At 45.5% G+C, this 21,535-nt stretch overlaps 1 protein-coding gene across 5 annotated transcripts in view; it reads right to left on the bottom strand.

Moving 5' to 3' along the window:
- The window catches only part of SLC39A11 (solute carrier family 39 member 11), a 258,953-nt gene that overhangs the window by 164,642 nt on the left and 72,776 nt on the right, over positions 1-21,535 (bottom strand). For 4 of the 5 annotated variants that reach the window (XM_074970760.1, XM_074970756.1, XM_074970757.1 and 1 more), the window contains one exon: positions 13,854-13,998. In XM_074970760.1, coding sequence (XP_074826861.1) covers positions 13,854-13,998 — 145 coding nt within the window. The remainder of the gene's footprint in view (positions 1-13,853; positions 13,999-21,535) is intronic. The other variant, XM_074970758.1, reaches the window with a different exon arrangement.

Raw genomic sequence — 21,535 nt, 5'->3', positions numbered from 1 at the left:
GTGAGGCTGACTGGCCTGCCCCATGAACGTCACTGCCCCATGCCTCAGTTTTCCCATCTGTAAAATGGGGGTCATGATACTGATGTTCTTTATAAAGCCCTCCGAGATCTACAGGTGAAAAGCACTAGATAAGAACTAGGTATTACATTTTCCAGACTGGTCCACCTAGCACTAAGTTTACCAAGATTGACAGTGGGGGCAGAAAAGATTAGAAAGAACTAAAAGGGAGTATATTTAGACCTAGATTTTATCCCGTCAGCTGACCTAACAAGTCAGACTTGACAAAAAAGTTTGGATTTTGTTTTCTTTTTGCCATTCTGTAGAACTAAATCCCCCGGCTTTAGGATTACTTCTGTGCTGTAAGCCATTGAACAAACACTGAATAATCAACCTTCTAAGCTCTCCTGGAAGAGTGAGCTGTATCCACACTACCAGGGCCAATGATTTAAAGAGCAATTACGGTGCGAACGTGGCTCTTATCAGCACGATCAATATCTGTATCTGGAAAAGCTTCCTAGTGGAGGAAATAAAACATTGATTTTTAGTGAAAAGGCATATTCCATCATCCTGTGCCATATACCACATTCAAAAGAGGCCTTGACTCAAACAGTCTCGTTTTAGCCCACAGAAAAGCCAAACTGAAATGTGTCAGAATCAAAATCAGAGGCGAAAGAGATAGCACAAACTGCAGGACAGCGCCCCATAATCAGGAAAATGTTAAGATTTTTAAAGCCAGTTTCCAGAACCACCAAATCACCAGGAATTTTTTTCTGACAGCACATGCACAGCCTAACCCCTATTCAGCAGCAGCTCCCTCACTGCAGGCAAGACTGGGACAGGAGTGGAGCTTACAGCAGTTAGACAGACAGAATCACAGAACCTCAGAGTCGGCCAGGACCTCGGGAGGTTCTAGTCCAACTCCCTGCTCAAAGCAGGACCAACCCCCCACTAAATCATCCCAGCCAGGGCTTTGTCAAGCCTGGCCTTAAAAACCGCTAAGGAAGGAGATTCCACCACCACCCTAGGTAACCAGATGGCTCAGTGGAATTAGCATTAGGGTGGCCAAATTCAGTGCACAGCATCTGAGGGCAGCACGGTCCAGAGGCTGTAATCCCAGTGCTGCCCTCAATGAGTTGCAAAGCCCTGATCGAGTCAAATTCCCCCACTCAGTTTTTCCTTCCCTCACTTCTGAAATGGGGGTGGTACTTACCACCCCGGTGACGCTGTTTTTTCAGCACCATGCAGAGGGAAAGCACCGCACAAGTGCTACACATTGTTATTCTGTAACACAACGCCCCCAACACTCACTTGTCTGCATCCGGAAAGGTTTCTTTTCCTTTTGTTCTTGGATTGTGTACTTGTTCAGGGCTGGGTTTAAGCACCGGGAAAGCAATCCGAGCCTGCCAACCTGAAGCACTTCCCAAGCTTCCCCACCAAAGGCTAAGGAGAAAACCCCAAAGCAGCACTTTATATTTTCATATATAAAAACTTCCTCTTCACCCGGTCACACTGGAGCTTCTACCAAATGGACAGGTCGCCCAACAGTACAACGGTTTCCTCACTTTATGGCAGGATGCAGTTCTGCTGCCCTGCACAGATTTAAGCCCAATAAGGGGGATCAGGGAGCGCCCAAAGAGGAACTTTTATAAACCGTGCCTGGGTGCGGGGGAGCTAAATTTGTTCTCCACATTTTGATCCCTTTGTTGTTCCAGCCTTTGGCATCCCAGATGCAAACCTGAAAACTCCACTGCAGATGCTCATTACAGTTTGTTCGCACAGCTGAAGCCAACGCAAATCATTCCTGGCACAACCGGGTATGGCTTTGCAAATCAGTTCATTATCCTCGCAATGTCTTTATAACACAGGGGTGGATCCTCCCCACTTTGCTAAGGGAATAAATCCCATCTTAAAACAAAAGCCCTCAATATGCTTTCATACATCTGCCCTGAAATTTCTCCTGAATTAATATTCCTGTGGTCTCTGGGCTCCAGAAATCTGGCTTTCATTTCTCTTCTATGAAGCATTCGCAGAGTAACGAAAGTGATTTGCGTCCCCAAAGAAGAAATCATATAGAGAAAATACATGAATTATTGTGTTTAATGAATGAAGCAGAGGAAGAGGTGCTGAATGGGTTAGTTGATCAGATTGCACTGCAATGAAATTTGAGATTTAAGGCGTTCTTCAATACGGTTGAAATCTATTTCCCCCCTTTTTCATGGGGTTTCCCCTTCTGCTATCCAGGTTCCATTTAACTCTTCGGCGATGATGCTATTTCAGCCCAGGCAGCTTCCCAGAGATGAGACAAAGAGGTTGTGACACACAGACCGAAGTTTTTTGGGGTGGCGCACACATACATGCCTCTGGGAAGGATGTTTTGGTATCTTAATAACTTGATCGATGCCAGGTATGCTAGTGGCAGGTCACTTGGGGAAGCCAAAGGTGATCACACAAGTGTCTTTTCCATCATGTCACCTTGCACCAGTTTTTTTCCCTGCAATCATGCACATGGTCTGCAGTCGTCTTCACACACACCTGCGTACCACACCCGCGCTGACTCCCACACAAGGATATTGCCGGTCGCTATCTTCATGCATGTCACAATTCACATGATCACATTTATCACACCTTCACGCTCACTCACACATACAGAAAGTCACGTCACGCCATGTGATCAACCCTACTAGGGATGTGGTGGGGAGATTACATTCCAGCTTGATCCTCTACCATACTTCACTTTCTTACTAAAACACTTCTAGGCTATGGAGACAAACTGCTAAGTGACACATTACATAACTATCCCAGTAATGAGCAAGGAGTCCAGCAGAGAGATGGAGGGATGGGAAATGAACTATCCAGTGGTCTCTTCATTTAAGTAACTCTGGAACACGGAATAAAAATAGAATTTAGAGCCCTAATAATACGTTGCCAGGTGAAGCCAGGAAATTAAGTCAGCGGAAAATGTTGCCTAGAGCTAGCAAATTCAATTTGGGAACTGATTCCACTGTTTAAGAGAGACATACAACACAGTCAACATCTCCGTACCTTCCACACTTGCTAGCAGACCTGAATTCATAGCGTGGGTCCCAACTGAGTTTAATTAGCCTCATAGACTAATGAATCTTGGCTAAATCAAAAGTGGTGCAGAGCCCATTAGCCAAGCTGTGAGGGACGCGACATTCATTTCTCACTGGCAAGAAGGCTGACTCTCGGTAGCATCTCACATGCTGTGCAAACAGAGTAAGGGGCCTGGGGAGAGGGGTCGTGGGTGGGGTCTTTCAAAGCTGGGTCTGCCTTTTTCACTCACATGGCTGTGGGTAGATAATGGCACTGGAGAACAGCACAGGGCCACAGGGAGAGAACTGGTAAAATCCCCCACACGTTTCAAAGGAGACATCCTGTAGGATCTATGAGAATTCTCCTGATCTCACCCCAGCCTCTCGCGACATAGGTCTACCCTGCAATCCTGGGGTGCGATTACCGTGCCAGCAGACATGACCACACTAGCTCTCCTCTAGCTAGCTCGGATACCACAGCAGCGAAGCCGCGGCAGCCCGGGCTAACCCCCCATGGAATTACCCAGGGTTCTAGGCGAGCTTGTACAGCCTACGCCGATGCCCACGTGCCACAGCTTTGCTGCTCTGGTACCTGAGCCAGCCAGATTAAAGCTAGCTCAGGTACGTCCACATGAGCTGCAATCACACCCCGTGACTGCAGTGTAGACATCCCCATACTTGCCAACAGCCAGCACCTCACAGACAGAACCAAGACAAGGGACTGGATTCTAGAACAGACGGACAAGCACTAAAGCCACATCCTGGAACTGCTAACCCTGGGCTAACGGGAGAAGCTGCTACAAAAAGGGGCAGAGCCTCTGTAGTTCCCTGATAGCACCCAACCCCACTCCCCAGCCTGGTGTGCACACTGTGGGAGGGATCCATCAGGGACACTTAACCTCTGGCTGACTGATGGACATTAAAGAGCCCATGACAACTTCTGCAGACCAGGAGTCCCCCAGCCACACTAACTAGTTATTGTATTATACCTCTCTCCCTAGCAAACTTATTTTGTGCTCTCTTCACTGCTTACCACCCCAGCCACATCTCAGGAAATGTGGTAGCAATTCACCCTGCCTCTCTCCATAAAACAAAACACCCAAAGGGCCTGTTCTGCACCAAAGGCACAATAGTATTATTGCTTTGTAGGAGTTCCTGTAACTTAAAACAGTTGAAAAGATTTAAACAAAAACAGCAAAAAAGATCATTGCTGGGCTAAGAACTTGTAGGACACATTTCATCCTGGAGAGTGTTGGCAAGAGCCCAGAAAATAAGGATATGTTGACAGGAAGGCCGTGCAAAGCGATACTTGCACGGAACGGCAGGACACAATATTAAAAGATGCCAAAAGGCGATTTCATATGCACTAATTTAGAAAGAGTTGGATTTTTTTAAAATAATCTATGCAGCATCTTTCACATCCCAAGGGCTCTTTAAAGCTGTGAGCTGGACAAGACAGCAACTCCGTGGGCAAATAAAGCAGCTCTATGCACTCAGCAAATAGCTCACACCCAGCGTAGGAGGCTGTTTTACCGAGAAATGGAAAGGAAGGGCAAAGACATCGGATTTATCCCTGCCTTGTTTTGAAGCGAGAAAATACCTGGCACACGATGCAGCCCTTTCTATTCCCAGCTAAAAACCTCTCTTTCCTGACAAATGGCACACGAATTCTCTCAAGATCTAGCACCCCCTTGGGGAGGGAGGGGAGCGTTGAAAAACAAGTAGCCGAGAAGTCATTGTGCTGATGTGTCAGAAAGTTCTGCCTTGGTTAGCTCTTCCTAGAATAAATAATTTAAAACGTGACATTTATGAAAACAGGGTCTTCGGCTCCTGATGTCAAGTGGGGATTGAGCATCGGGAAACAGATGAACTAAGCAAGAAAGAGCTTATTCTCGAATTCCCTTCACAATAGACCAGAGAACTGCAACAGATGATATATAGGCAGAGAATTGTCTTCAGGTAGCACACAGTCTGAAGTTTTCCTAAAAATGAGATTATATTTAGCTGGGAGAGATTCTGCTGGGAATCTTAACTGGCCAAGTTTGTGAGGCCTTACACGAGACTCAATGGCATTTGTCTGTCTGTGTCTACGTAACAGAGTAATTTTTAAATGCCACATCCTATTAGTTCCAAAGTGTCCAGGAATGTTGTAGGCATCTACAGCCAGAATTCTATTGATCTGGGGAGGGGGAAACTGAGCAGAGGGAGGGGGAACGGAGAACACATGGAGCTCCTGTCATCTGTTGATGGCACCCATTAACACCTTCCAGCATTATACCCCTGTTCATACTCCCAATAGAATTTAACACGTTGACACTGAGTGACAACTCTGGCAAAAAAAAGAGAGAAAAAAGGATCTGAGGGTGTGCACATAGCCCTGGGCATGGAGGAGGGGAGAATGGGGAGCACACAGAGCCACTGGCATCGGGGAGATTATGGGAGAGTGGGGGGAGCTGCAAGGAGTCCCTGAAATAGAATGGGACAGGAGGGTGGCACCCAGCTAGCTTGTCAGGGAAGTGGAGAGTTGCAGGGAGCTCTGGTGCGTGCAACACAAGCTACCAAGCATGTGACCCCCGAGCAGTGTAAATCCAGAGTGACTCTACTGAAGTCAATGAATTACTCTAGATTTACATTGGTTTAGCAGCAGAATTGGGTCCAGAGTATGTATTACTCTGTATTACCGAGGAGCTTAGCATGCATGTATGTAAATTTTCCTTCTTCAATAGAAATGTAAAGGCTAGAAATGATTTTAAAACAAGGTGATATAGACCATCGCTAGCCATTTAAATCCTTTGCTACGTGGCATTAGTTTTGTTAAATTGATACTAAAATAGCCAGAGGCACTCATCTTTGATTCATTTGGATTTTAATCGCTAGCCTCAATGTGCTGTAAGTGGCAGTTTTCCAAGCTCAGTAGAGAACCAAGTGTGGTGCGAATGTGTCAACGTGATTACGAATGTAATGGGACCTTCCCAACAAGTAAATGTTATATTTTGCATAAGGAGCCCATCCATTATGTAAGCTGTAACCCCTTCATGAATATTTCATGCACAGATGCCAGGTGCCGACTGAAAATCATGGCAATGAATCAGTCTTTCGCTGCTACAAAGGTTCTCCCCTCCCCCAACACTCCATCTTGCAAATACATAGAGTAAGGAAAGAAGAGAGTTTACGTGGTGAGCTTTTGCAAACTTCCACCCACATCACTTCAGACATTGTGCACTGTGCAAGGGACTCTCTTCCAGCTCCTGAGTCACCAGCAGAGACACATTACAACAAAGGGTGTGTCTACACTGCAATCGGGAGGCGTGCACCAACAGAAGTCTGTTACAACGGGAACATTTGCCCTCCTCTCCAATCACAGATAGGGAAAAAATATAAGGGGAACCTGGTTTGGTGTTGTAGGATCACCCAGGAAACTGACAGCAATTGTAAATCTTGCAAAAATCTTTGGGATAAATTCTTCTCCTCTTGATACTGGTGTAAATCCAGATTAAGTCCACTGGCTTTGCCATCTAAACACAGTGCATTCACCACCTTCAGCAAAGGTTTGGTTAGCTGAGTTGCCTTAATGTTTTTTCACAGAAAGAAGCGAGGGCTCCTGTCGGAAGGACTGTGTGTTAAGTCATATCAAAGCATCACTAGAAAAGAGTGAGAGGCACCACTCAGTAGGGTCAGTGTGTCCTTTCCGAGTGTGTCTTTGTCTAGCTTCAAAACATGGACGGGAGTCTTCCATTAACCACTACAGATGCACTTCTCCCAGGACCAAGAAGGGCTTTGAAAAGCAAGAATACAATAAAGTATTTCAGAAGTTACCACTGAAAGACAGGGACTTACATGCTCTATTGACTCACGTCGCAGACACACAGAAAAGACCAACCATTTTCACTTGCTTCTGCTGAAGTTAATGGACGTTCCGAGGCAGAGAACAAGCCAGGCTTTCAGAAGAGACAGGAGAGAAAGGGGTAGATTTAGAGGAAGAATTTCATGATTACAAGGACGCAGCCAGGTAACACATACTGGAGACGTTCATTCCCTACGAATTGCCACATGGGGCAAAAATGTACATCCAAGAATTCAGCTCACCCCGTCTCTCAGCTGGTTTAAGGGGTCCCCTTATCTCAGTTATCTCATTCCTCTTTTTATCTCACTAGTTCCTTTCCCTCCATTTCTTCTCCTCTTTCATCCCGATGTTACTTGTAGAGTTTTGCCCAGTATCTTGAGAGACGTAAAAGGGGCCTCGGGGGAACGAGACCAGGGGCTCTCTTGTACTATCTGCTGCACCGGTTTTTGATTTGAAAAGGGTTTTCTTTCTGAGGGCTGGAAGGTCAAAGCAGCAACTGCCGAAACCACAGCCAGCAAGGGGAGGGAGTGACCGAAGTCCAATCCAGACCTGGAAAGTGCTTAATGCGGCGCCCTCCAGACCGACGCCAGGCAACATACTAAAGCTGCTTGGTGCAAATGGCAGGAGCTGAGCCCCAAAGATGCCAATGAAGGCAAAAAGGGAGAATGCATCAAACTGATTTGATCCATCCTAACGTACCGAATGGAGACCTGGCCGGCCACTGGAAGAGAAATCAGTGCACTCGCCGCCACGGAAATGAAGATGTTGAGGTGGTCGAATGGTTGGACACTCCATGAGAGGAAATGAAATGAGGCTGTAAGGGACCTAACGCAGGTTGCCTCAGCTGAAGACGAGCTGAGGAAAGCCGGGCTGTGTTAGCGTGGGCACAGCCAGTGGACACCTACGCGCTGTGTCGGTGGCATGGCTCCTGCAAGGAGCGTGGACAGAAGACGACCAAGTGGAAGACCAAGGGTTGGAGCGGATATCAGCAGACTTCAAAGAAACCAACTGGCACGACAGCCTGGCATGTGATCATCAGTTTTCAAAGGAGGCTAGAACAGTCACCAATAGGGAAATGGCAAGAAAGAAGAGAAACTGCTTAACGCAGGTAGAATGGACTGTGCACTGTCATAAGGACAATACACCTAGATTATATTCACTGTGTCATTCAGAGTGTAGGACCCTGGGTCAGGAGACCTGGGTTCTAATCCCAGCTGTGTCACTCACTCCCTAAGCAACCCCTGGCAAATGACTTCACTCCACTCTGACTCAGTTTCTCCATTTGTAACATGCCCTGAAATCCTCAGATGAAAGGTGCTGTGTAGCTCTGCAGTTGATCCACTATAACCCCCAGATCCTTATTCACATGTTTGAAGTCTGGCATGTGTCTTAAGTATTTTGCAGAATGGGGGCCTCATTGAGTTGGCCAGGACCACAGAGGAGCCAGGCTTTAAGACTCAGGAAAGTTCCCTTATTCTGCTCCTCGATCCCATGACTCTGTGGATCACTAGAGAGTTGTGTTCAGAGCCGAGCGAGATACCTCTCTCGCTCTTCCACTAGCTCACTTGAAATGAGGGAGTCCCTAGCAAGAAATCACCTCACAATGCCACTTCTGTAGCAGTCACCATGTTCACCTCAGTCCACTCTACTGCTGAGAAACGTTAGCCACCTGTGCGGTGAATCCCACCTGCAGGGTTGCATCTGAGGCACTTCACAATCCTAGTTACTGGCCTAGCTACTTATTCATTTATGCAACTCCTCACTGACTACCCATGGGAGAACTCTGTGCAGGCATGGATGTGCGTGGGCGCTCACGCGTGTACACACACACACACACACACACACACACACACCCAAATTAGCTCCACCGAGCAGCCCCTTCAGCCTGCAGAATAATGACTCCTGATTTGCAAAGACACAGTTTCAGCACGCACCATGCTGATTCACATTCCCTCCAGCCAACAGTGCCTCTCTGAAGGCAGGGGAACACTCTGAGCTCCCAGTGCCGAAATTATAGTTAACATTTAATTCTGGACCCTTCGGGGACTTCAGTGTAAGAGCCTTTGTTACAATGCAACTGGAACCAGCCAGAAAGCATTTTGTTTAATGTGATGGATGCTTCACTTATGCTGCTATAGCAGGAATAATTGAAGCAGGAGGAAGAAAGACTAAGATTGGCTGGGGAGCAGCATCACCCTCCCATTCTCTTCTGTCTAATTTGGAGCGACATGAATCATTCTGCGCTGGAGAACCGCTGGGAACCATCATCCCCATACTGTTAATATATAGTTTCAATAACCATGATTCACAGCTCAAGTTTCCAGACACACCACTGTCTGCAAATCCTTCTTGAGACCTAAACAAGAGCAAAGCCTAAATGTAGCTGTGATGTAAGGGGTCAACTTCTGGCCTCCGGATACCTATGCATCCTGAAACCACAGCCAGAAGACAGTAGGTGGAGTGGCTCTGAACCCTGACCCTGACGTCAAACTCAGCTGAGAGGGCACTGCACAGGCCCTCATATAGAGAGGATTTCCACTGCCAGGCTTACCTAGCGGGGCATAGTCTACATGTTTTTGCAGAGATGTCCCTAGGCACCAGCCCATGTTGAAGTTACTTGCGTTCCTGACAATCATCGTCTGTGCAGACTCTGGGTATTCGCAGGGAAGGTAGAATAGACCTGCGAATTAAAAGAGGGCTGCGAAGTCCACGTGTGCTTACATAGCTTGTTCTTCTTTTATAGGGAAATGTCTGGAGAAGACCGACATCAGCAAAATAGTCTGCTGCCGGAATAGACTATCTGTTTTATGGTTTCCCAAGAGCTCCCACTGCACGTATATGGGTTTCTAAAATGACAGAACAGACATTCAAACAACGAGCCCAACAACTCGGGGGGAAATCAAGTCACTCTGAGGACAAAAACGAGCGCAAGTAAAGCACAATCCGAGACAGGGGCTGTTGCTGAAAAGGAAGGAATGGCCCACGGTGCACTGACTAATGAGAAAAGCCTTGCTCAGGAGGTTTGAAGGAGACCAAAAAGGGCCACTGGGATGAAGATATTCAGAGGTGGGAGGACCTGAAACACAACCTCTGAACCGAACAGAGCCTGGCGGCTACTCAGACTGGAAAACGAGGAGAACTTGGCTGAACTCAACCACCCTGGAGGAGGGAAATCAAACAAGCATCTCAGGGCTGGATCATTACGCTGCTTCTGGGGTTCTCTGTAATCGCAGGCAACCCCACCGCCAAGGGGGCTCTGCCTGCTATTTTCTGTTCTCCAAAGACCTTGCACAGGGAAGGGTATTTCCCTTCAATGACTTGAACCCTTCCATGCCCTCAAATTAAGATTTCTACATCAAGAAAATCAAATTAAGAGAACTAACCTAAAAGGTTTCAAGCACCAAGCATCAGGCTAAAAATCTTGGCAAGAACTTTCTGTTTAGGACCATCTGATTCATGCCACAAACCAGTAAATTAAGGAAGCTGCTGAAGCCCCAGAGATGCATCACCCTTGGAAATCCGCAAGGGCTCATGGTTCAGCAATAGCTGCCTGGCCTGCAGTGGGAACCAAAGAGTGGAAAAGTGGGGTAGTATCAGACAATCTGAAGATCAGATCCTATGGGCACATCATTTCCAGAACGGTAAATCTAACAACTATTTGATTTTAGGCATAACAGCGGATCCTAAGAGAGAGGATTTTACATTGCATTGGCTTTATTTTAAGCAAAGTGCTATTGTAAATAGCATAGATTAGAGGCAAGGACACTATTTGCAAGCAAATGGCAAATTTAAATTAGGAATCAGCCTGCATTGTGTTCCAAACTCAGAAGCGGGCCCATGCCACCAGAGTATCGGCTCTGAGTCTGCCCCTTCTCCTAATCCACACAGGTGCATCTCCACAACCTCCTCTGCAACCAGGCCACAGGAGGGACATTCCAGGGCTGGGCTTCGGGTGCAATGCATTTTGGCACATACACAACCTGAACTGACCCTGTGCACCCAACTCCTGCTGGGCCAGAGTCTAATTGCTGTGGGTGAAATGCACACCCATGCAGAGGGCTTACACAGGCCATAAGTGCTGCATGGCCCTTGGGCTGGCCCCTCTGCACATGGCTGAATTTTACCTTTTAGGGGAGTGCTTTTCATAGCGTCAAGGAATACAGACCAACATTAACACAGGCTCTGTAGCATGACCGTGCACCTGGCAATGGGAGGGGAGAGGCAATTACACCAGTCTCATGTCTGGAGACTGAATCTGGCCTTGACTTTAATACATTTTTAGCAGTTATTAAGCCTGCATGCATATCCCACATTGCGTTAACACGCCGAGACTAAAGATGTGCATTTCACGGCACTTCACTTTACACATCTGCTTGAGACGGAGTACAGGCAAAATTGCTCCAAAGGAAGCACGTGTATTTTCAAAGCTGCTTTAAGTAATGGATAAATGTTTTGTAAAGACCTCTGCAACTGCACCCATAAAAATGAACGCTGCTCTGTTCCCATGGGCAGCAGCTTATAAAACTGGTTTCTAGAACGGCTTCACCGAATACCTGAAGATGGAAGGTCAAAGCACTGTCTGTATAAGGAGAAAGATGATGTTCAACACTTGAGGGGCAAAGTAAAACCCAGATCACACGTTTGCAGAGCGCTCACTAGGGGTCAGTCCAGATGGTATCCACTCCCGTTCCAGCCACGCTTTCATCCAGTGGGAACATGCAGACAAGGGGGCATGAAGGCAACAAGCAGACAAGGAAGGAAGTGGAGCAGCCTCCGCAACTTATTGAAAAGTAGGGGATTGGCTCCTGTTTTACTTGCACGAGGTCAACTGCTCACTGGACTCCCCCACCCCACCCCACCCCCAGCCCCCATCATCTTCTTTTATGTAGATCTAGGGTGAATCTTCCCATTTACTGAGTAGATTCACTGACTTGAAGATTTATATTGGCTAAGTGTGACTGGGCGGTAATTAGGGCCCTGATCCTGTGAACACTTACGCTCATGGCAGTAAAGTTAAGCCTGTGCATGTCTTTGCAGGATCAGGGCCCTGGTTATATAGGATTGGAGACCCTTGCACTTTCATGCCTCTTCCATCAAGTCAGTATCAGTCTCTCCTCTCCACTCATCACTACCACCTTACGCCTTTTAAGTCACTCAACTGCAGAACAATGCAAGAGGCAGGGCTTTGGAGCTGCGCTCCGGCTCCGCTCCAGCTCCAGGCAAAAACCTGCAGCTCCATTGCTCCGGAGCTGCTCCGCGCACCAGCTCTGGGCTCCCCTCCAAAGCCATGGCAGAGGTGCTGGATTTTTTTAAGCTTACTTTTTGGGATTTTTAAAGTTAAAGTTAAATTAATAATTCCACAGTGACTAATCTCAAAATTTACATTAGCAAGTACTACCATTTAGATTAATAAAATACCCATTACCTGCCCTGAGAATTTTCACAAGAACACAGCTGGTAAATTCTTGATGGGCCTAGTGAAAGCTGCTAATTAACAAGTTACCGTCTGTCTCTATTTGCCATCGGTCTTCTTGGCAATCACGCTGTGTCTTGTGAAAATAGCAAGTTCATCCCAACAAGCAAAAAACTAAGAAAAATATCACTGAAGAGAATAAAAGGGTATTGATTTGTTGTCATTTTTTAAAAAAATTTCCCCAGAGAGAGCAAACCAACAGTACATAATGGAAAGCTTCTGTTCTCAAAACGACTTCCACAGTCTTCATTTACAACCAAGAGCAGATGCATGCACAAAACAGAGTAGCCCTGAACTTACAGAAAAATGCATGATTATTTTAAGAGTGAAATTATATTACATTTAGGACATACAATTGCCAGCATGCAAAATGCTCCAAAATAACAGAATTATCAGCTGAGCTGGGGTTTCAGTCTGGACTTGTTAAAGGAGCTTAAAGACATGATGCATCTAAATCTCCTGGTAACTGGACAGCTAACCCCCTTAGCCTCCTTTCAAAACCCCTGTCTAAAATTTTAAAAAGTTAAAGGCACTCTGGTTCAAAACAGGTTTTCATAAAGAATGCAACTATATAATAAAGAATAAAACCCTGCTCAAGAAGCTAAGGCAATTCTTCGCAGAAAGGCTCACTTCTTTATTTGATGTGCTCCCATCTCCATACGTGGAGGGGAGAAATCAGGGTAGCGTCTAGTGTTCCAGATACTCAAGAAAAATACCAGAGCAGTAAGGCTATTTTTCACTAGCCATTTACCAAACTACATTTTTCTGCCTGGTGCAGACTCACGTAGCTAGAGAAGGAAAATCCTATTAGAGCAAGTTCGTCTTCCCACAAGGGAAGGATCTAGACCCCCGTAGAAGACACATCAGCTATGGTATGGGTGCAACACTTGATCTTCGTCACAGGGCCGTACAAGCACTGAACACACACACCTAAAAGTGGGAAGCTTTAACATGCTTTCAGATTACAAAATTAAATCAGAAGTTCCCACTAGTTTTTTAAAAACTTAAAAAGAAACAAATATTCCCCAAGACAGGACATTTTTATTCCACATTCTAACAGCTACCAGTTCTATTATCCTGCAAAATAAGGAGCCACAAAGTGACCATCAGTCATGGCCCATAATTACAGCAAGCCATCACCAGGGTCACAGGTGCATACAATTCAGCACTGGGAGGCAAAAGTGACCCAGCCGCTCACTCCTTCTCAGCTGAAAAACTATTATCTCAAGGTAGGTGAATTTCACTTCACTGTCAAATTAGATGTCTAATTATTAATAATTCATGCAAGTGGTTTTGAGAACTGAAGGAGAAACAGAAGCAATGATTCTTGGGCCAGACGCCAGCCTGCACCAAGAAAGAGAGAGGGAGAAAGTGTGTATGTGCACCGAAGTTGATTAAATTTTGAGCATATAGTATTATGGTCTATGAGCCAATTTAATCCAGTTCTTCTAACTCTGCTGTTGGTATATGACAGGATGCTTGCCTGAATGAAGCCCAGTTCTACCTATCCGGATGGAGAGCTCATTCCCGTAGTCCTGGTGATAAGTCGGCTCGGGGTCATACTTCTCTTTCACCGCTCTCGGATCGTAGCTCCTAGACAAGGCGGCATGGGGAGGTTCACTGATGCCCTGAAATGGATTAGAGGGAAATTTAACATTGTTTCTGTGTGCGAGTGAGTCTTCCTCTCTCTACATTCCCCCCCTACCCAATGCTCAAAGACAACTTTGGAATCTGCAGAGGTTTTAAAGGCAGATCTGGGCACTGCTCAGTGTGTTTGATTCTCAGGGTTCCACGCAAAAGTTTCTTTTGGGCTTGGTTCACACCTCCCAGAGTTTTGAATTCAAACCAACTCAAAGGGAAGCCATCAAGCTTTGCAGGGTTTTGCTGTAAACCAAGAAGACAGAACCAAGCTCGCTGGGAAGCCTGATGACTTTCAGCATGTCTTTCCACAAACCGGGCCTGAGTTAAAAACTTTATGTAGTTAAAAACTAAACCAGGCAGGTTTCACAAACTGTCAGGTTTCATAAGGCAGATTCCACAAAGCGGCAGTTTAAAGACTTTTTGTGGGTTTGCAAGAACTGGAATTTTGACTCCATCCTTCATCTGCAAACCTAATGCATTCTGCAGAAGTTTCTGCATTGGCTGCACTCAATACACAGGGAGGGATCTGGCAGTGAAAAAGAAGCAGGGAACAGGATTTTAAAAACAAAGATGTTAATTTCATGCCCATATACTCGTGAATATACACCGGCTTCTCATTAAAGACAGTTTGGTGTTTTTAAATTTTGTACAAAATTTTTGGTTTCAAAACAAACTCCAAATGCCACCTTTTTTTAAAGAAAAAAATATTTCAACATAATTCAAGTGTCGTTACAGTGAGAAAAACCTCTAACCACACAGTACCTTACTCTGCTGACAAAATGTATGCTGCCGTCAGCACTGCTGAGCCAATAAAACTACAGAGGAGCGAGCTGCATTGTATTCTGGCTCACGCACAGTCAAAACTGCACATGGAACCTTGCACTGCACATCAGGGATACAGGCAGAAAACATTCAAGCTGGACTTTCAGACCCTGATTCAGCAAAGCCTGTGAGCACTTTGAGGTTCACGTTTTGAAGGATTGGGGCCTCAGATCTAGGGCCCCATTCAGGAGAGCACAAAAAACGCTGAGCTATAAGCATCTGTTTATGCCCATTAACTGCAATGGAACTTAAGCATGTATTTAAGTGCATTTCTGAAAAAGGAGGCTTTTCTCAATTGAGGCCTGAGTTTGCAGCACTGGCAATTAGGGAGAGGGAAAAAAACTCACTTAGAACTGAGCATATTTCCTTGGAATTGAGGGAAAGAATAAATAAGGACCATACGATGTAATTTGATTGAATCGTTTCCAGAGTACGGTCACACCTTTACCAGTATTGAGAATGTTTTGAGGATACAGCTTTCTGGTTTTTAAACTATACATAGATGGGGGACGGAGACAATGTGCCCATATAAAAACAAAATAAATGTGGTAGGTGCTGTACAAACACAATGGAGTCCTGGTCCAGGAAAGGGGCTCCTACACAAAGACATTGTCCAAGAAGGCAATTCATTGAACTAGTCAGACACAATATCACATTTCCAGGTCAGTGTTAGATTTGCAGTAAGTCCAAATGGACTCTCCCATAGACTGTAGGAACTTGCAATACCATAGGCCAGGGAAACACGTCCCTCTGAGACAGCAAAATTGTGATTCAAAAGACACACCAAGAGACAGATAGCAAATTCACAGCTGAGGTTAACCCGACAGGCCACCAGATGTCACTGGTGACCTCCATACGCTCAACTAGAAGACTATATGTGGCAGTAAAGAACTGAATTTCAGTAGGTCTCATTGGCACAACTCCTCCACCATATATATGCTGTTTAAATCCAACTTTCTGCTTTCTACAGAATTTAGTGACAACATTTCCAGTTTAAAAAAGGTCACAGAAAGCCTATAGAGGAGAGGGGAGGAAAGACTGGAGAATGTGTTAGATTTCAGTATGTCTCCCCTTGGAACAGAGATTAACGCACATTGTAAATTTCAGCTCCTTTCGGTGCTACTCGTTTCCCTAGAAATTGCAACTTCTTTTCCTGCAGTTTTCACGTCCTGGATTCATTAAAGGGTTTAACCCTAGAGACAAAACGGATGGCAAGGTACTCGCAAAGCAAAGGCTGGAAGAACGTAAAGCGTCAAGAAAGGGATCGCTGTTCAAAGCATGGGACATCAGGGTGTTCGTTCTACCTGAGACAGGACAGTGGCAACCTGGCTTTGGTTCTTCAGTTCAGAGAGCAGCAATATAAACTAGCATACACTAAACCACCAGAGCTGCAATGAGAAACTTGATGAGTAAAGTGACTTTAAAAAAAATAAAGGTTGAAGATGAATAATTAAACTATTATCCCCTCATTTGCATATTTATATTCTGACTGATGTTATTAATGCTAATCACATATTTGCTATCATCGTTCTACTGCAATTTAATCAGGGTGCTTTCAATTCCATTAACCCGGCAATTCGAAGATACCCTGATGAGGCACTCTTCTTTTAGAAAGGACTTTTCCTTAGCAAAACGTTACAAATCTTTTCTTCCTCTCAGCATTTCCCAGATTTTCCGTGGGAGTCCGTCTAAGATGGACTGGGGTAGGATCAGGTGTCCTACAGAATATGTGATGAGTGGATGAAAAAAAACATGGGGAAATGTAAACATTTTCCATGAAACACTGGAAGGGTGTGCACAGAGGGGGACTTCATGTAAGTGCCACAATCTGATATGGACTAAAAAGGACAAAGATCCATAAATTGAATCAATTGGATGCAACACCCTGCAGTGCCAGATTAGCAAATGCTGATGAACTGTTCAGGAGAGTAAGACATTGCTGTCTTCTAAATCGGAGACAGCAGAATTCCTAACATTCAAAGGAACAAAAATCAACAATGCAGGAAGTTTGGAACAATGCAGTTAATTTCCTTATTTCACAATATTTTCCATAACCTCATGCGTTTAAACATTTTTCATGCAACTTAGTTCTCAATAACTAGACATAGGATAAGAAGAGGGTCAAGGATAAATCTAATTTTTTAAAGGAAGCATGAATTTAACAAGAACCAATGAATACACCAGTTGTTTGTGATTGGGTCTGCATGAGCACTGGGATCAGATTCCATGACCAGGGCCCAAATCACCCTGGCAAAACAAGAGAAAGGTGAAGCAGAAACCTCTTTCAATGCAAACTGCACAGCATGTGTTAACCTAAAAGCATTTGTTCCCTTCCCTACCCTTTAGTGTTTATTATGGGGGTGGCAGAGCCTTACAAACCTCATCTGTGTTTGACCTCAAAAGCAAAGAGATTTCTTCCCAGAAAAGTGTGTGTGATTGTGCAACACACTCAAACACAAAACAGGAGAACACTTACATTCTGTGAAAGCTGACCTTAGCCAGACCTGTTACTGCAGAGTCATAGAATCAGAGAATATCAGGGTTGGAAGGGACCTCAGGAGGTCATCTAGTCCAACCCCCTGCTCAAAGCAGGACCAATCCCCAACTAAAACATCTCACACAGACACAATGAGATAACCGAGTAAAACTAATGAGAGGTTGGGAAAAAAACAAAAACAAAAACTCAGGAGGATGGAGGAAAATCTGTGCTTTATTTAGTGCATCGTCACTTTTTAGGCCATTTCTAACAGCAGTAAAGACTTGGAGTGGGAGTTGAAAGCACTCAGAGTTCTGACTTCTCCATCTACCTGCGTGAACTGGGGATCTGCAGGAGCCCCTGTTCGATGACCCAGATAATTGTAGGCCTGTCAGCCTGACACTGATCACCGGCAAGATAATGGAGTGGCTGATACAGGACTCGATTAATGAAGAATTAAAGGAGGGCAATGTACTTAATGCCAATCAGCATGGATTTATGGGCAATAGATCCTCTCAAACTAACTGGGTATTTTTTTCATGAGATTACAAGTTTGGCTGATAATGGTAATAGTGTTAATATAACAGATTTAGATTTCTGTAAGGTGTTCAACTTGATACCACACGACATTGTTATTAAAAAACTAGAATATAAAATTAACCTGGTACACCTTAAATGGATTAAAAACTGACTGATGGGTCTTAAAATGTAACTGCGAATGGGGTGTGTTTCCAGTGGGACCCCACAGGGATCGGTTTTTGGCTCTGTGCTATTTAACATTTTTATCAATGACTGGAAGAAAAACAAACATCACTGACAAAGCTGGCGGATGACGCAAAACTTGGGGGAGTGGTAAATAACGAAGAGGACGGGTCACTCATCCAGGGCGATGTGGATCATATACTTGAAATAACTCTCCCCCTCCCACTCGGTAAACTAGGGGCAAACAAACAACATGCTGCTAAACCCTTTGTATACTGCCTGCAAAAACCAAAAACCAACATTGGGAAGGAAAGAGAACCAAGGCCAACAGTGCCCAAGAGGCAATTGGGTGTGAAAGGAGTTGATGACTTCAATCCATTCCCAGTGATGCAGACACCCATCCACAACAAGCCCACCCTCAAAACCTTTGTCGGCAGATGCAGAGTGAGGCTAAGGACTGATCAGGTGTGGCGAGAAAGATGCTTTCTTTCCCCAGATATGGTGTTGGCTGGGAAAGGGCTAACTTGCCCTGCTGCTATCTATGCTGGGTGGTGTCTATGGAGAAAGAGACCAAGGAGTCCGGTGGCACCTTAAAGACTAACAGATTTATTTGAGCATAAGCTTTCGTGGGTAAAAATCTCACTTCTTCAGATGCATGGAGTGAAAGTTACAGATGCAGACATAAAAATACTGACCCCTGAAGAGAAGGGAGAAAGAGAGGCTCTCGGTGGATCCTGCAGCTCTCACCAATGATTAAAATTAACTTTGAGGGGGGAAAAGAAGGGAGAACTGTTCTGCTGTGGAGGAGCTCAATGAGGGCTCAGATGAGATACACAGAAGTGGCAGAAAGGTTTAGCAGCTGCCACCTTTTTTCAGCAAAGGTACCGATCAGAAGAACGTGGATTTTTGCAGGAGGGAAGGACGTTCAAGTGACTGAAAGACTGAGGGAAAATCCCATCCGCAACTTAAAAAGAACTGTCCCTCTGTCTCTCCTTTCCCTGTCAGCCCTCCATAGCCACCTGTGCGCTTAGTCCCATGCTTCCACTTCCCCAAGGAGGGAACACTTTTCCTAAAACCCTACCAGGGTCGGCCTCTGATCCTAAAAGGTCACTTTTGCAGCATGGCCTACAAGAAGTGATCTAATCTGGTTCGAATTAATGAGGACGATTCAGGTGATATTAATAAAGCTTCAACTATTAGGTATATGCAACCGGTCTAAATGATTGCATGAACCTATTCATGTAATCCTGTCCTACTCTCACCCTGCTTACATTAGTCACTGCTCTCACTTACGTCATGTCTTCATGGAGGCCGTACACTCGCCAAAGCCACAATCTGTCCTTCTGCATCTAGCAGAGCACCTAGTAAGCCTGAAGCTACAGAACAAATCAGACAAGCAAGCAGCAGCTTTGCACAGTTTATCGTCAACTGATTTGCTGGCACCAGAAAGACAACTGGCTCTCATCTCTGTCCTGTCAGCACAAAAGGGTAACAAAATTAAAAGCAAAGAGCATGACCAGAACATAGAGCAGTCCATAAATTAAAGATTGCAATGAAAAGGAAAGGATCAGCGTAAGCAACCGCCAGGCTGCTAGCATTACAGATCTATATAATCCAGCAAGCAATCTACTTCTGAGATGCATTTGCCTGAAAGTTGGCAATGATAAAAAGCCACCCCTAGTTATTTCTTCTGCTACCCATGCTGAGCGTCTCTAAAGCTTTCCTGTGCCGCTCATGCCTAAATAGAGACAACCGGGAGATATACTGCCATTTCAGATGCTTATTGTCAACAGACACATACTGACCTTACACCCCCCCACACACACACACAACTTCATCAATTTGAACAATATTAGTGACATTCCACAAAGCGCTGGATTTATTCCAACTGCGAGTGCTCTGAGTCACTCCAATCTGCTCCCCGCCTGGGCCCCTTAATTGGAACATGTCAGTGGGTTCCAAAAGCATTAGGAAGGGAAAAGGAAAAGTTAGCCCATGTTAATTAGCTCATGCTGCTAATCATAGTTAACTGAAAAAACACCGGGGCTAGTGCATTTCACAATGCCTGGTGAATGAGACACGTGGTCAGGAAGATCTCTACAGCTGGAGAAAATTATTCTGGTGAATGAGGTCCCAGTAAAATTGTTTCATTTTTAGATATCAAGGACAGAAGGGCCATTAGATCCTCCAGTATAAAGCAAGCCAGAGAACTCAACATTGTGCCAGTCGTGTTATTTACCGTGCAGTCTCTCCAACACAGACACAGTGGCCAGGCAAAACCAGCCGCTGCCGTTTTTATTACCAAGAAACTGCAATACCACACACCCTCCTAAAGCAAATCTACAATTATTCTAAACGGTTGGAAAATTTCAACATCTATCCTAGGAACAACCCGGGTCATGCAGGACTCACACATGATTGGCTTCTTGCTCCCCTGGAAAATGTATCAGTATTCATATTGTCTACCATGACAAAGCCTGCTCTTGAGATCATGTTTGACAGACCTGGGATCAGTCCCGATGGAGTTTCTCTTATGTAGACAAACTCCAATACCAGAGAACTTTGGAAAATAGACGGTTTGCTGTTCAACTGTGTACGGCTGGGGGGGATCAGGGAAGGGGCTTGTAATCTCTTGCAGTCTACCTTGGGAGACACCAGTTCGGTCTCTTGACTGGAAGTTTAGATCAGCCTTTCTCAAATGTGGCCACCAGGAGCTTTTGGTGCGGCCACAGCCTCCTGGGTGGTGATGGGGAGGGGGCGCAAAGCAGAGGGCCCTCCCCCAGGCCCACCAGCAGGGGCTGATCCCTACCCCCTTCTGGAGGAGCAGGTGATCAGTGGGAGTTCTCCACCTTCCCTGGGGTGGTGGGCAGCAGGCTCTGGCCTTGTGGCAGTGGGCTCCTTCCCCCAGCCACAGGGCTTCATGCTCTGGCCCCGGGCTCACCCCCCCCACACACACACGTGTCATCCCTGGCCCCCACTGCCGCCTCCAGCCATGCAGCGGGACCCCAGAGTCTGGCCCCAGGCTCACCCCCCACCATCTCCCTGACTCCGGCTGCCTCCTCCATCCAGACCCCAAAGCGCCACTGCATCCCACCCCCCACCACCACATCCAGGGCTTAATTTGTCCCCCAGCTTGCCCGAGCTGAGTAAGTCTGCTGGAAAAAGCGATATTAACAAACGTACAAATATCACTTTTCACAGGAGCAGACTTACTAGCTAGAAAAAGTCTTAAAAAAAAAAAACCCACAACCAAATAGGCAGAACATGCAAAGCACCTCATTTGTGTTTCTATTCGGTTTAGGTCCAGTAAAGAACAGAGACAACTGTAGATTATTTTGTCTGCAAAAAAACTTCTACATAAATAAATTACAATGATTTGGACATGTATGTGTGCATATTTATTTGTTTTTCCTAAAGTTAATTAAATATTTTAGGGAAAATGGTCAGAGCAGCCACCAGCAAGAGTTAGTGGCCACACTCTGAGGCCACCAGAATATTTCTTGGGAGAACCTCTGGTTTAGATC

Source organism: Natator depressus, chromosome 14 (assembly GCF_965152275.1).
Source record: "Natator depressus isolate rNatDep1 chromosome 14, rNatDep2.hap1, whole genome shotgun sequence".
Lineage (NCBI taxonomy): Eukaryota > Metazoa > Chordata > Testudines > Cheloniidae > Natator > Natator depressus.
Note: the sequence above shows the minus strand (reverse complement) of the source record. Positions and strands in the feature narration are given on the sequence as shown.